Genomic DNA, 14,321 nt, shown 5'->3' on the forward strand with positions numbered 1-14,321 from the left:
TTGACAAAAATAAAAAATAAAGTCAGTATTTGTCAACAATATTAGGAAAATTTAGCCAAAATTCTCTATTCCCAACATGTTACTGTGTAAAGGACAATCTAAACTATTTTATTTCTTAAACCTCCTAAACAAGAAACGTGTTCTTCATAAAAGACAGATTAATATTTTTTTTTTCTTTTTTCTAGACAATTTTACCCTGAATATATATGTCAGAGATTTGAATCAAATCTATTAATTATTGACATTGAAGTTTTGTTGAATGATCATTGACGGACATTCTTCAATGATCAAATCTAGACCACAAGAAATAAATTTATCTTTGAGAATACTATTCCAAACTAGTTGGCCGTAGAGAAAGGGTCACCGGAGTGGAAAGGGGACTACCGGAGAAGAGAATGAAGAGTTACAAGTAAAAAGTGTATGGGTGAGGTTCAAAGGGTATATTTGAGATTATGGTAGAGGTCAAAAGAAAATTAAAGAGAGAAGCAATTTTGGTGATGGAAGGCCAAAGAAGCAAGAGATCTACAATAGAAAGGTAGGGGCATTTAGCATCCCTCAATTTTTATTGATTGGAGTTTTCAAGTGTAGTTTTTTGAATTTTCAATTCATATATTTTTTTATAGTGAGCGTTTTTATTTTTTTAACCAATTTTTATTTATTTGTTTATTTTTAAAATTTTTATATCTACTTGAGCTAGATCAAAAAAATTAAAAACTTAATTACAATATTAAAAAAAATTTACTAAAAAAATGAATTAAAAATTTTTAAAAATATTTTTGAAAACTCAAAAACAGGCGAGTTGGTCTGGTTTGGGAATTGCGAAGAGAGAAGGTCTAGAGGGAGAGAGAGGTAGTGGCGGGTTTGGTTCGGGAATATGCGGGTATAGTGGTGTTTTTGGAAGTTGATAAAAAGTTAATTTTTTTATTTTTTTAGTTTATTTTGTCTTTTTGTGAGTAAAAAATGTGAGAGGTGATGTGACCCAAAATAGATAAAAAAACTAAAAGTTGGCTTTTTTTTTGCTTCCCAAAAGACCTCATAATACATATATAGGATGGTAGTTTGGCCATTTGGCACAACTTGTCCCGATGGATATAATGTTAAGTGCAGTTAGAGATTTTAAAAATTCTATTAAAATTTTTATTAAATATTTTATATGGGTGTGTATGTGGGTCGCATATCTATATGGGATATTTGATAAAAAAAATTTGATAAAATTTTAGAATCTCTAATATTTTTGTATAATATTTTAACACCTGAATATTTGGATTAAAAAATTGTAATTTTAGAATTTTGAACCGCCTTTTTTTTTTCCTCTCTCTTCAAATTACCCATATAATTTATAACTACCTTTGTATAACTAATTTTATATATTTATAAAAAAAAATTAGTTACAATTAGGGGTGAAAGAATAACCGGAAGGACCGACCGAACCGACCGAACCGAACAGTTTTCGGTCGGTGTTTTAAGTTTTCAATCGTTCGGTTCGGTTTGGTTTATGTTTTTCTGTACATTCGGTTCGGTTTACGGTTTTTGATTTTTTGAACCGAACTGCATCGACTTATATAATATTAATAGGCCCAAAATGTGAGGCCCCAAACCTATGTAGGAATTACATGGCCTGAGCCTAAATTTTATGCAAAATGAATAGAAATATAGGCCCAAAATGTGAGGCCCAACTAGGAAAAAAAAAGGCAAAAAAACTGAAAAACCGAAAAAACCGCACCGCACCGTAATAAACCGAACCGCGCCGGTTTATGTTACTTTTCTGGGCGGTTCAATTCACAAATATGAAAAACCGAAATGATCGGTTCGGTGCAAAACTAGTGAAAAAACCGACCGAACCAAACCGATTTCACCTCTAGTTACAATAACAGTTATGAAAATAATGATAACATATTATTTTTAGACAGATATGATCGATTGGGTGGTCTCAACATCTAATTAATTTTATTTTTTTGCACGAATAATTTATTTAATGAACCTTACAAAATGATTTAATTGATTGAATTAAGTTTATAATAGATTAAAGGACACCAACTAAAGAGGATCCAGTCCATATCTACAAGAATTACTCAATGTGATTAGGGTTGCATTTTTTCTTTTTTTTAATCTTAGTGTTAGGAAAGGCAACTAAAGAAATCTTTATAGTTTCATTTGCTTGAACCTCTAAATTTTGACAGGGTTCCATTTAGGGGAGGTTGGTAATTGTTTTTTTTTTTTTAATATTTTAAATAATTTTTGTTTTTTTAAATCTACAAAAAAATAAATAAATAAATAAAAATCAATGCATTTGGTAAATATTAAAAAATTATTTATTTTTGGTAAATAAAAACTTTGAGTGAGTCATTTTTTTTTAATGTTAAATTTTTTTAGTCAAAAATGAATAAATTTATTTTGAAGTTTATTTAGCAAAGAAAATTTTCCATTGGCAAAGCGGCCTCATCTTTGTACATTTTGATAAAGAAATCCTAAAATGGCCCACAACCACTGCACAAATAGATTTCAAACGAACTCTTATCAAGTCAAGCTCAAGTATACCTTAATAATGCAAAAAGTTTAAAGATTCGAGTTCAATATGAGTTTAAAAAATTAACAAGTTTCAAAAATATCTTCAAATTTGACTAATTTCACATAACAAGCTTGTCTCAAATGAGTTGAATATGAATAAAACTTAAGTGGTTTGACATGTTTTACATCCCTATATTTGTGCATGTCTTATTAAACTTTATAAAAGTGATATTTGTTGCTAAATATATTTCATTTTTTTTTTTCTCCACAAAACAAAAACATTATTTTTAGCCCAACTTGTGGTGTAATTCTTATGGCATACTGAGAAATTTTTGCACATCAATTGATTTTTCTACTTGCTTCAAACAACAAACACTTGAACACCAAATGGTGAGCAATTTTTCCACCCATTTTCTAAATCATTCCAACTGAACATGTCCTCCAATAATGAAGTTCCCAAAAGTAAACAAAATGCACAGAAACAACCCTTATACATGTTTATGCAATAATGTGTTGTAGTGTCTCATTTTTTTATGCAGTAGTCAGAAAAGTCTTGAACCACTTAACCGAGTCCTTGGCGTATCTCTTCAACTTGTCTTTGTAATCCACGAAATAGAGACCAAAGCGAGAAGTATACCCTGCTCCCCACTCCCAATTATCCAATAGCGACCATACAAAATAACCCTTAACGTTGCATCCATCTTCACTGCAATTTAGTCAAAACCACAACATATTATGTCTTTTGCCCTTAATTATATATAACCTTACAACACGTACATTCATGAAAAGATGTTGATTACATACTTGATAGCAGCTAGCAAGCTTGTGAGATAGTCATTGTGGTATTTGATCCTTTTCTCATCCTTTAAGGCATCTTTAATCAGAACGAATGGATCATTTGGATCATCCATTCCTGGCCCCAAAAAAAAAGTGTGAAAGAAAAAAAGATTTAGTTTGTCACAATTTTGCTCCTTCGTTTTCGAAGACAGAAATTGGGTTTGAACTCTTGAAAAGCTCTATAATGATATTGATTTCACCATATTTTTCTTTTCTTAGTTGATGGCTATTAATTTAGTTGAAGTTTTGATGGTGCATGGATATGAAATCAAGTTATAAATGCTTCACAACATTTCAATCACACACATTATGTAAAAAAGAAAACTTGAAGGACTCAAATGAAATGCTATGTAGAAGACAATAAAGTAACAATCTTGATGTGAAAATTAAACTAGGGTTACCATTTTCAGTGATAATGACTGGAGGGTTTCCGTACTTTTCCTTGATGTAATTCATTAAACTTCTAATCCCATGAGGTACTATGTACAGCCATATAGAATTTGCCTAGGATATAAAACCAAAACATTAGGCAAAACAAATATATAATAATAAAGAGCTTCCATGTCTAATTCAGTGAAAACAAACATAACTTTATAGTTCTGAGATTACGTACCCGGTCTCCTATAGGTTGTCCATATTTGAATGCTGAAAACAAAAATGCAGTCATAAAAAGTTAAAATACTTTTAGTCACTACAATAATGGCTAAAGATTGAGATGAAGAGGTCACAAAATAGATGGATAGGTAAATACTTACGGAGGGTAACAGCTCCAGAGTCCGCTAGGGAGTCATTAAGTAGGATTGGTAATAAATTAGATGAATTTTCGTTTGCATAATATGTTGTGTAGTGATTTATGCCCACGAAATCCAAGGATCCCTTGAGAAGAGCAGACTCGACTTTTGTAAATTTTGGCAACCGGCTCCCAACTCTACTGATCATTGAGCTCGGATAATTCCCAAAAATCAAAGGTTCGATAAACCTGCAATTATGCAACATGATATATTGATATCACTAGGAACATCAAATAAAGATAATAAATCACACGAACGATGAGGCCAAATCCATTATGAGACTCAACATAATAACTTGATTCAGCTAAAAGTGTTACTATGAGGATGTGAACTCTGTGCAATTGATCAAACAGGCCTCAAAATAAAGAAATTCAAGATCAAAGTGACATTTTCAATTTACAATTATAAAGAACATGGATTATATGAGACATGACAATCTTTTTTAGAATATTTTTCATAAAGAGGGTCATTTTGGAAACACAAATAGGCATTATATATCAGTATACACCTCCAAACTTCAAGCCTGGCCTTTATATGCTAAGTTCCACATAGAGATTGTAGACATAACTCTTGTTTTTCCTCTATGAACCAAAATATTTTCTTTTCCTGCAACTCTTAAAACTAGACAAGCATAGGTGATGAGATGTTACCAGCCTAACTGAAAATCCTGCGCTCTTTGTGTTGCTTCAATGTCCTTTGTGGTGTTTGTTGTAGGTTCAAACCACATAACATCAAATGATAGCCCAAGTAATCCTTTTTGTTTTGGCTGTGCAACAGTCAAGTTGTAATGAATATCAAAGTCATGTGTTTGAACCAAAATTACAAATATTTCAGTTGGTATTTCTATCAATTTTCTTCTTCTACTTTCTTTCATTTTTTTTTTTTTTTTTGGAAAAGGATAGTAATTGCACTTGCTTATTCTATGTAATTTTTAGCCTAATTACAATCTTGTGAACACCAGTTGTTCAAAAAAAAAAAATAAGGGTAAGTTTCAAAATACTGATCTTTTCATTTGTTCCAAACAAAATTCTTTTATACATACCTTGTATTGACGTCTATAAATATCTGCCACGATAGAATGAGAAATGAGAACATTGTGGGCGACTATGTATGGTTCAGTTGCAGAGTTTCCAGCTCTACAAACAATGTGACCAATGATGGAGCAGCGTCCTGGAGCCTGGAGACCCAAATCATAGCCTTGTATGGTAAACGTATGAGGCTCGTTGAATGTAATCCAATACTTCACTCTATCACCAAATTTCTGAAAGCATGTCTCGGCATATGTTGCAAAGTCCTTTCTAAAGAAAGGCTAAGGTCATATTCCACTTGCATTGAAATATTTTGGTATTTTCACCCAAAAAAAGAGAAAGAAAGTTGAGAAGAAAGATAATTCACTTACATGATTCGGCGATCGAGCCATCCATTGTATCTGTCTTCCAAGGCTTGAGGAAGGTCCCAATGGTAGATGGTCACATATGGTTCGATTCCTACACATGTGATATTCAAGTCAATGCTAAACATCATACAAAAATTAGAGCACCATAGTAATGTTGTTGATGCATAATGGTAGGTCCATCAAAGACAAGAATCAGATAGATTATTCATAAAAACAAGAAAAAAGACAGAGAAGCAATAAAGGTACCGGCGGCTAGTAAAGCATTAATGAGATTATTGTAGTGATCCACTCCTGCCTGATTGATTTCTCCAGATCCATCTGGCACAACGAGGGTAAACAATAAGAACTTCGCTTTATTTCTTCTAAACATGTCTTTGGACCAGTAAAAGGAGAAAAATATACCGTGAAAAATACTAAAGATACTGGATAAAAATGTAAGATGTTAAATTTGCTTGAAAATCTATCATGTCACCTGATGCATCGGGATTGAGCAAGTGGTAGTAGGACCATTTCTGTAAGGCATAGTTCAAATAGATTGTGCAATGGAGGAGCAAGTACCCTTAAAAGTGATTTTCTAGTTAATCAATATGAAAAAATACAAGAAAAAAAAAATGAGCCTCTTTTTCGATTCCCTCAAAAATTAAGTTGAATTCTTCCCCTTTCTCATAGAAAAAAGTATTTTCCAGCTCTCAAAAGAATTATGTTTGTTTAGCAGAAACCATTAGAGGGTTTCAACTGATCTTTTTCCAGAGAATTTGTCTTCTCAAATAGGTCTTGTACTTGGTAAGTAACCTCAATGAAACTACTGTGAGGGCTACGTACGATCCTAGAAATGGAATTTTAGTAAGCATTTTATAGTCAGAGCAACGATTTTAGTGCTGGATCAGTAGCACATGGATTATGATGATAATGGGTATATATATATGATGTTAAAAACGACAATCAATTTTGATGCCTTTTCTTTTCTTCTTTTTTTCTTTTTTTCTTTCTTCTTCTTTTTCTTCTTTTTGTTCTTTATTATTTTCTATGTGGTCAATGAGACTATTATTGACTAGCGAATCACCAAGTAATTGATCTTAAAGGACAATAAAATAAATTAAAAACTTACTAGGATAAATCCTAGACCAGGCAATTGAGAATCTGTAGGCATCCATTCCCATGTCCTTCATAAGTTTAATATCCTCCTGTATCCAAACAATTACAGAAGTTTCTAAAATATATCTCTGCGCAACAAAAAGAAAGATTATAAAACAAGAAATGGGTCTGTTGCCAAACCCATGGCTGCTTTGCCTAGGGCAACTCGGTCACAATTTCATTTCTTCGCAAGACGGTGACTAAAATGGGGTGTAAGAAGAGAAAAATAGACCACAAAATAGATTGTTACCATAACTTGAACCCATGCTGCCACCACGATACCTTTACCGTTGGGCCAAGCTGTCCTTTACTTTATATTTCTTTAGTGTTGATTAGGAAAAAAAAAAGTTTGCCCGTTTGGCTAATCTAGCTGACAAAAGGAGGGAAATAAAAAATTTCACTCAACTTTACTGCTCACAAAAAAAAAAAATGTAACTTTTTAACATTTGTCAAATGCATTAGCTTTTTTAATAGCTACTTTCTCTATAAAATATATATATATATATTGTATTTGCCAAGCCTCAGTGGCAACCCCAAGGCAAGTCCTTGCACATAATCCACCACTTGAACAGGCAAGGTATAAAGCTAATTTGCTAAATACTATCTAAAAAAAACAACGCCCAATTAGTACACATTAATAAGTGTTTGGGAGGAAAAAAATTAGGTACAAACCTAACCTTTGGTATAATGTACAAAGTGGCATAGTAGACAAAGTGGTTGCCCGTGACTTGAACTCATAACCTCATGCTTATTAGCCCTTGAGGTTAAACACTATCTATCTCCAGAAAAAACAAAACTAGTTCTCTGAGGACTTACATCAAATAGGTGATACTGGTCTACAGCAACATCAGCATTACTGGAATCAATTATCTTTCCTGCAACAAAAATACAAAATTATATTTCAAAGTCTCTGATTAAGGGACTCTGTTATTGATTTTTGCAATGAAATCTATGACAATCTTGACTTCAACTTTATATATATATATACTCTTAAAAGCCGACCCCTTGATGGGAGTTAAAACTTTTGATTCGGTTTGGTTTATATATATATTCTTAATGCATTACCAAATGAATGTGCAAATGTATCCCAGACAGTCATTCCTCTTCCTGATTCTTTCACTGCTCCTTCATACTGCAAATAAAATAGAGTAACTAATTAATAAGCAATTTTTAACTATGAATTGTAAACTTTGTGATGGATTGCTTTGAATTGGCACAATCATCTACTTTCATTCATGTAAGAATAACCCAATCTGGCATGATGCTTAAAACCAATAGGGCAAATTTCTTTTTACTCATTATGGTTTGACCCTGCGGATTACCCTCTCTTATTTTGGAAATAATCACATAGGTCCTAATAGTTTGTGGACTGAAGAATACCTTTAAGACCGTGACGATTTAATGAAAAATATTAAAATATTCTTAAATATTATTAGTAACATAAGTGTGTGAACTACGGATATTTTCGTCGTTTGTTTAGAAGATAAAATGTAATTTAACCCCATGTACTTTATTCTGTGTGTGATTTACTCCCTTGAAAAAAATATGCATATAACTCCCTTTATGTCTGCAAGTATTTACACTTGTTAAATCAAACAAAATGTTTAACGGTATACTTCACTTCATAAATCATAAGAGATTATGTAATTATTTTTAACAGCAATGCTAGGAGACCATAAATTTTGTGGTTCAAATGGCCCGAAACTGTCAAAACGACGTCGTTTTGGATGCAAAACGACATAAAACGACGTTGTTTTGATAGTTTCGGACCATTTGAGCCACAGAATTTATGGCCTTCAAACATTTTTCTATTTTTAAATGACAGGGATAATCTGCACGTTGGCAAAAGCAGGAGTAAAGTAAAATTTGTCTAAACTAATACTTGAATAATTGAAAGGAATTACAACCATGTTTTCTCTTTACTTGCATCTACATTTTGCTACTGATCCTAATTTGGTCATTTGCTACTGAATTAGATAATTAAGTTTTTTTTTAGTTTTTTTATTTTTTGTATTATCTTTATGCTGTGTTTGGTTAGGGGGATTTGGGGAGGGATTTAGAAAAGGAAAGGGAAAAGTTGTGTGAAACTATGTGAAATGTAGGTATATTTTTTTCACATTTCACCTACCTTTTCCATTTCCCTTTCCAAATTTCTCCTCAAATCCCTCAACCAAACACAGCATTAAAGATTTTACTTTCTAGATGTACACAAAACAATTGTGAAAGAAACGTAGGGGGGGAAAAAATCATTAAAGGCAAAAGAAAACAAAAAATAGCACATTTCTAAGTGTTTTTTTTTTTGTCATTTTTTCAGATGTTTTTACATTTTTTATTTTGAAAGTGCATCTAAATTAAGTAAAAATATTTTTTTAAATGATTAAATATTTTTAAAAAATCAAAAAAGGATAAAAAAATTTATGGAAAATGAAAAATTTTAAATAGTTTTTAAAATATGTAACGAAGAGACAACAGGATGATGGGGTTAAAGATGAAACAAGAGAGGCCTTTCAGCAGAATTTGATGAAGGAGTGCCTTGCAAATTTTATAAAAGTGCAACGGAAGCATGCAAATATTACAAAGTATAAGGAGGTGAAGTTAAATACATGAAAATGCAATGTCTTTCAAGTTTTTAACGTCAAGTCGTTGGTTGTTGTGTTCCCCTAATTTGTCGACGCCTGTGCGGCCAATAATTCTAACGGCATCTTTTGTGAATTGACCAATTTACCCTTTCTGCAGCTTTCTTGATAAACATTATAGAAAATATCCTAGAGCTCGTTTAGAAAGTGATTATTTTAACTTATTTTTTATTTTTTATTTTTTATTAAAAACATATCAAAAAAATAAAAAGAATAATATGATTGAGTGTTTTATTTTTTGACTACTTTAACTAAAAAGTCACTATCCCAAACAGGGCCCTATTCTCCATACTGGGTTGGAAAATTATTTAAGAGTCGTTTGGAAATTAATTTTTTTAATATTTTTAACTTTTTAATGAAAATAATTTTTAGTTGTATAAAATAACGTGAATTATTAGTATGTTTAACTTATTTTTTTTTAAAAAAATTTTGTATTTTTTTGACTTTATTAACTTATAAGTTAAGTTTTTAAACAAGGCCTTAGTGCGCTAAATTTGATTCCTATTGATTTCAACAATGCGATTTATCATTTTTATATTCCTTTTTAACATATTATGAGTTTGTTTGATATAATTTTTAACAAATTAAAAATTAATAATCAAAAAGCACGTAATGCCTCTCTCTCCTACGTAATAATATTTTTTTTTTTTTTTTTGACCTATCTAAGTTATTTTTATCTTATAAGTTCAGCACTAAACACTTCGATACAGATTTTTTTTTTTTTTTTTTAAAAGAAGTTAGAAGTACTTCAAGACTATTGGATGATCTTTGTATCATGTCAGCGAGTCTAAAAGCGATGACATATACAATTTTTTGGAAGTGTAATAGAATTATTGGAAGGAGAAGAAAGAACGGAAAAGAAGTATAAACAACAACAAACATTGTTACGGTACAGCTCATAATATGGATATCAATCCATTAATGCTGTGTTTGGTTGAGCGATTTGGAAAGGGAAAGGGATTAGATATCAATCCATTAATGCTGTGTTTGGTTGAGAAATTTGGAAAGAGAAAGGGAAAAAGTGTGTGAAATTAAATGAAATATAGGTATATTTTATTCACATTTCACCAAACTTTTTCCTTTTCCTTTTTAAATCCCTCTCCAAATCCTTCAACCAAACGCAGCGTAAAAGCGTATGCATTTAGCATGGAGTCGACCTCATGCAAAAACTGTCCTAGCTCCTCTTTAACTTTTGTTTTCCTTTCTTCTAAGACAATAGCAAACTATCATAAATTCAATACGTAATCTTGTATTCTTGAATAATCTCTTGAATACGTAATCTTGTATTTAAGTATTCAATTATTTCATTTTACCAAGTTCGATATGTGCGCCAGATTAGATTAACAAAAATTGAATTTGAAAGGTGTGATTGAGGTATTTCAAAACTACAAATGAGTAAATGAAACAACTCATGAAAAAATTAACAAATGAATATGTTCAATGGAAAAGAAAAGAAAATACAAGTGCATGAGGGAAAAAACCAACCTGATAAGAAGAAGCGGCAGTCCCAAAAACAAAACCTTTCGGAAAACTTCCTCTATTGATCTGTTTCTGTTGTGCCAAACATGTCTCTAAGGACCCCAAAACCACCAAAACAATAACCAAGGCAATGCCTTTTCTCAACAACATGGTATCTCACTCTCAATATATTCTGTGATCAGATCTTTCAATCTATAGATATAGAGTTAAGATTGATATGTATACATATATATATATATATAGAGAGAGAGAGAGAGAGAGAGAGAGAGAGAGAGGGGAACACAAAATGGATAAAGAAGCTTTGAGGGTTGAGAAGAGTGAACAAAGAGAAATAGAGAGAGAGAGAGAGAGAGAGAGAGAGAGAAGGGTAATATAAGCTTTGTTCTCTACTTGTATCTTATAATTGGACTACCTGCCCGGGGGGGGGGGGGGGGGGGGGATTTGTTAATACAGGAGACTGACCGACATCATATTAAGTTCTAATTTATAACATACATTATTTTTTGGATAAATTTTGTAGTAAAAATTTTGAGTTTGTATCTTGACTGAATGGAGAAAATTACATAAAATTAAAATTGTATAGACTAGATTCAATATGAGGCTGACCAACATCATATTAAGTTTTAATCTATACCCTACATTATTTTTTGGATAAATTTTATAGTAAAAATTTTGAGTTTGTATCTGGACTAATTATAATGAATAATAGGACCAATTACATCAAATAAAATGATAAATATAATAGGATATATAAAGGATATTCTAGTTGTCACTAATGTACATGAATATGAATGGTAAGATCCATTACACTAACAAGAATTATAAACTCTCAATACATGAATATGAATGGTAAGATCCATTACACTAACAAGAATTATAAACTCTCAATAAGTTTTTACGAGAAACTTGTCTAAAAAATTCATGGTGTGATTAAAATTTATTTTAGATGGAGTTTCACCCTCCAAGAACTTAATCTAAACCATACCTCAACTTTTTGGATAAAATTGTGGTTTAAATTCTAGTTTTTTAGATTTGTGGTTATATTAACAAATAAGATGTTAAGTATAATATTATACAACAAGAAGTTTGGTTTTGGGGGGGGGGTGGGGTTGTTTGAATGTTTTTATTGTGTTATGGAGTCCATATATAGAATGAATATGGATTATATTTTGAGTAATTTTTTAAACAAAATTTTTAAATTTATAATATTATTAATATTGGGGGAGGGGGGGTGTTGAATGTTTTTATTGTGTTATGGAGTTCATATATAGAATGAATATGGATTATATTTTGAATAATTTTTAAATAAAATTTTTAAATTTATAATATTATTAAAATTGTACAAAAAAAGTCATTCTAATCGTCAGCAAATATACATGAATCGTTGGATCCATCGTTACACTAATGTCATGTTAACAAATAAAATAATAAATATAACATGATACCAAAAAATGATAAAAGTGTTACAACAATTGTAGTGTAGATTGCTTAAGGGTTGGTTTGGGGTGTCTTAAAAAAGTATACTTTTTGTCTTTTTACGAAAAGATGTACAGAAAAGTAGAGAGGTGATGTGATAGAAAAAAGATAAAAAGATTGATTATATAGTCTATGCCAAACCAGCCCTAAATGTGTCTCTGCTTTTATCAATTTGGTGAAATTTCTTTTACGCTGTGTTTAATTGGAAAATTGAGAAAGAGATTTTAAAAAAAAAAAAAAGGAGAAGATAAATAAAATATGAATAAAATATATCTGTATTTCACATAATTTCACACATTTTTTTTCCTTTTCTTCCCAAATCCTCCGCCCAAAGAAGGTTTTTCTTTTGTTTTCTTGCTTCCTCTCTTTTTCTCAGTAGGAATTATTCTCTGTTTGTTTGCTTCACATTTGTGCTTTTCCGACTGGCCGTCCAATTCCCTCCATCACCTGAGTTTTCACGGGAATTCAATTCTCGGAATTAGTCCTACTCTGGCCTCTAGTGAGAGTCCTTGTCCGACTTATATTCATTATCAACGCTATATTTGTTTTAAAGTAAAATATTTTTTAATAATAAAGCAAAAAATGAATTATTATAAATTATTTTTTTTCTCATCTTGATTATCGCTTCATCAGCTTTAATCTTTGTCATATTTTATTTTATTTTACTTTTTAAAATTTTTATCTATAATTAGTTTATTATTCATTTTTTTTGTTTTAAATATTTTGTCAAGTAAAAATAAAAGAATTAAAATATATATTTACTTTTCTTCAAAATTATTTTACATGAAAAATATTTAATGTAGAACAAGCGAAACCTAATTGATGAATATCATAAGTGATGTCTTCTTAGATTTTCTAATTGTTTTAATGAATATTATTTGAGATGATGACACCAAAAAAATCCTTTTCTATCATTCTATCAAAATATTTTGAAAATTTTTACCGGCTACCACAAATTTGTCATTTTGTTATCAAAGTAAATTATTTAATTTTTATGAAACCGTAGTCTCAGACCTCTTTTTTTTTTTTTGAAAAAAAAAAATTCTGATAAAGTGTCAAACTAGTCTATCAAACTCAAACACATTTTTAACTGTGTTTGTCAATATTCCTTTTGTTTTTATATTGTTTCAAACAAGAACAAGAGAAGTGCATGCTGCACTTCAATTTGTAGGATGGAAAACAATTCTCATGTTTTACTTAAGTTGACATTTGCTTAGTTCATGAATTTGGAAAGAGGTTTGAAAAAAAAAAAAAAAAAAATTAAGTGAAATGTGAATAAAATATATTTATATTTCACATATTTTCATACATTTTTTTCTTTTTATATTTTTAAATCTCTCTCCAAATCCATGAATCAAACACATTGAGAAAACCATTCAGAGGAAAACCTAACATCTAAATCAATTATCGTAATAGTAAAACTCTCAAAAAGTATGTCAGAATGTCAACATATCTTCTAAAATTGTTGGCTTACTTTTAAGTGTCATTAATTGTCGTTGAGAGATCTCTATCATGGTATTCCCTTATTATTTTGTTTCTGATGGGATCGTGTCCCACATTCGCAGCGTCCCACGAAAGGATAAGCACGATTCCGCTAGGTTTGAACTATTTACCCATGACCTAATTCATTTAAATCCACAACTCAAGCTTAGCCTATTTAGTCAGTAACTCTACTTGACCGTCTATGCCACGTGTCCTGCTAAGTCTATTCAATCAGTAACTCTACTTGACCATCATATGTCACGTGTCCTACTCGGCAGTTGTATATGTGCTTCTAACCCGTTCAAACAATGTGACAGCTTAAATTTTACCTCCCACAACATGTATACATGTCTTTTTTTTATATTAGCAAAAGAAATAAATGAAAAAATTATCGTATTATCTCTCCCTCTAGCCTCTGTTTGGGAAGAGACTTTTAGGGTTATTTTGGCTAAAATAGTCACAAAAAACAAAATAGATTTTTTAGCTCAATAAGACAAAACATCACATCCAATCCAAAATCATTACATTCTTTCTCTCACAAAAAAGCCAAAAAAACCAAAAGTCATTGCCAAACCAGGCTTT

At 30.8% G+C, this 14,321-nt stretch overlaps 1 protein-coding gene across 4 annotated transcripts; it reads right to left on the reverse strand.

The window, feature by feature from the left end:
- Positions 1–2,884: 2,884 nt before the first annotated feature.
- Positions 2,885–11,230, reverse strand: LOC114284111 (beta-glucosidase 6). Of its 4 annotated transcripts, none has more exons than XM_028226990.2 (13): positions 10,788–11,230; positions 7,732–7,798; positions 7,483–7,541; positions 6,641–6,716; positions 5,779–5,850; positions 5,536–5,623; positions 5,179–5,434; positions 4,787–4,902; positions 4,101–4,324; positions 3,959–3,990; positions 3,747–3,849; positions 3,313–3,421; positions 2,885–3,214 (listed from the first exon to the last, which is right to left on the reverse strand). In XM_028226990.2, the coding sequence occupies exons 1-13, from the start codon at positions 10,929–10,931 to the stop codon at positions 3,040–3,042; spliced, it is 1,521 nt and encodes a 506-aa protein (XP_028082791.2). In that variant the 5' UTR covers positions 10,932–11,230; the 3' UTR covers positions 2,885–3,039. The 4 variants fall into 4 exon arrangements, with proteins under 4 accessions (XP_028082791.2, XP_028082792.2, XP_028082793.2 ...); XM_028226991.2 differs by lacking the exon at positions 10,788–11,230 and adding an exon at positions 7,894–7,987; XM_028226992.2 differs by lacking the exons at positions 7,483–7,541; positions 7,732–7,798; positions 10,788–11,230 and adding an exon at positions 6,917–6,935.
- Positions 11,231–14,321: the final 3,091 nt, after the last annotated feature.

The sequence above is a fragment of the Camellia sinensis genome, chromosome 5 (assembly GCF_055761805.1).
Source record: "Camellia sinensis isolate YWXY chromosome 5, ASM5576180v1, whole genome shotgun sequence".
Classification (NCBI taxonomy): domain Eukaryota; kingdom Viridiplantae; phylum Streptophyta; class Magnoliopsida; order Ericales; family Theaceae; genus Camellia; species Camellia sinensis.

What these genes read in the sequence shown, in the direction of transcription:
- LOC114284111 (XM_028226990.2), bottom strand. Translation starts at nt 10,931, where the DNA reads ATGTTGTTGAGAAAAGGCATTGCCTTGGTTATTGTTTTGGTGGTTTTG. An exon ending in CTGGTCTAGGATTTATCCTA is followed by an intron (nt 5,851 to 6,640) that starts GTAAGTTTTTAA and finishes TCGTTGTGCCAG; the next exon opens with ATGGATCTGGAGAAATCAAT. An exon ending in CTCTGGAGCTGTTACCCTCC is followed by an intron (nt 3,991 to 4,100) that starts GTAAGTATTTAC and finishes TTTTGTTTTCAG; the next exon opens with CATTCAAATATGGACAACCT.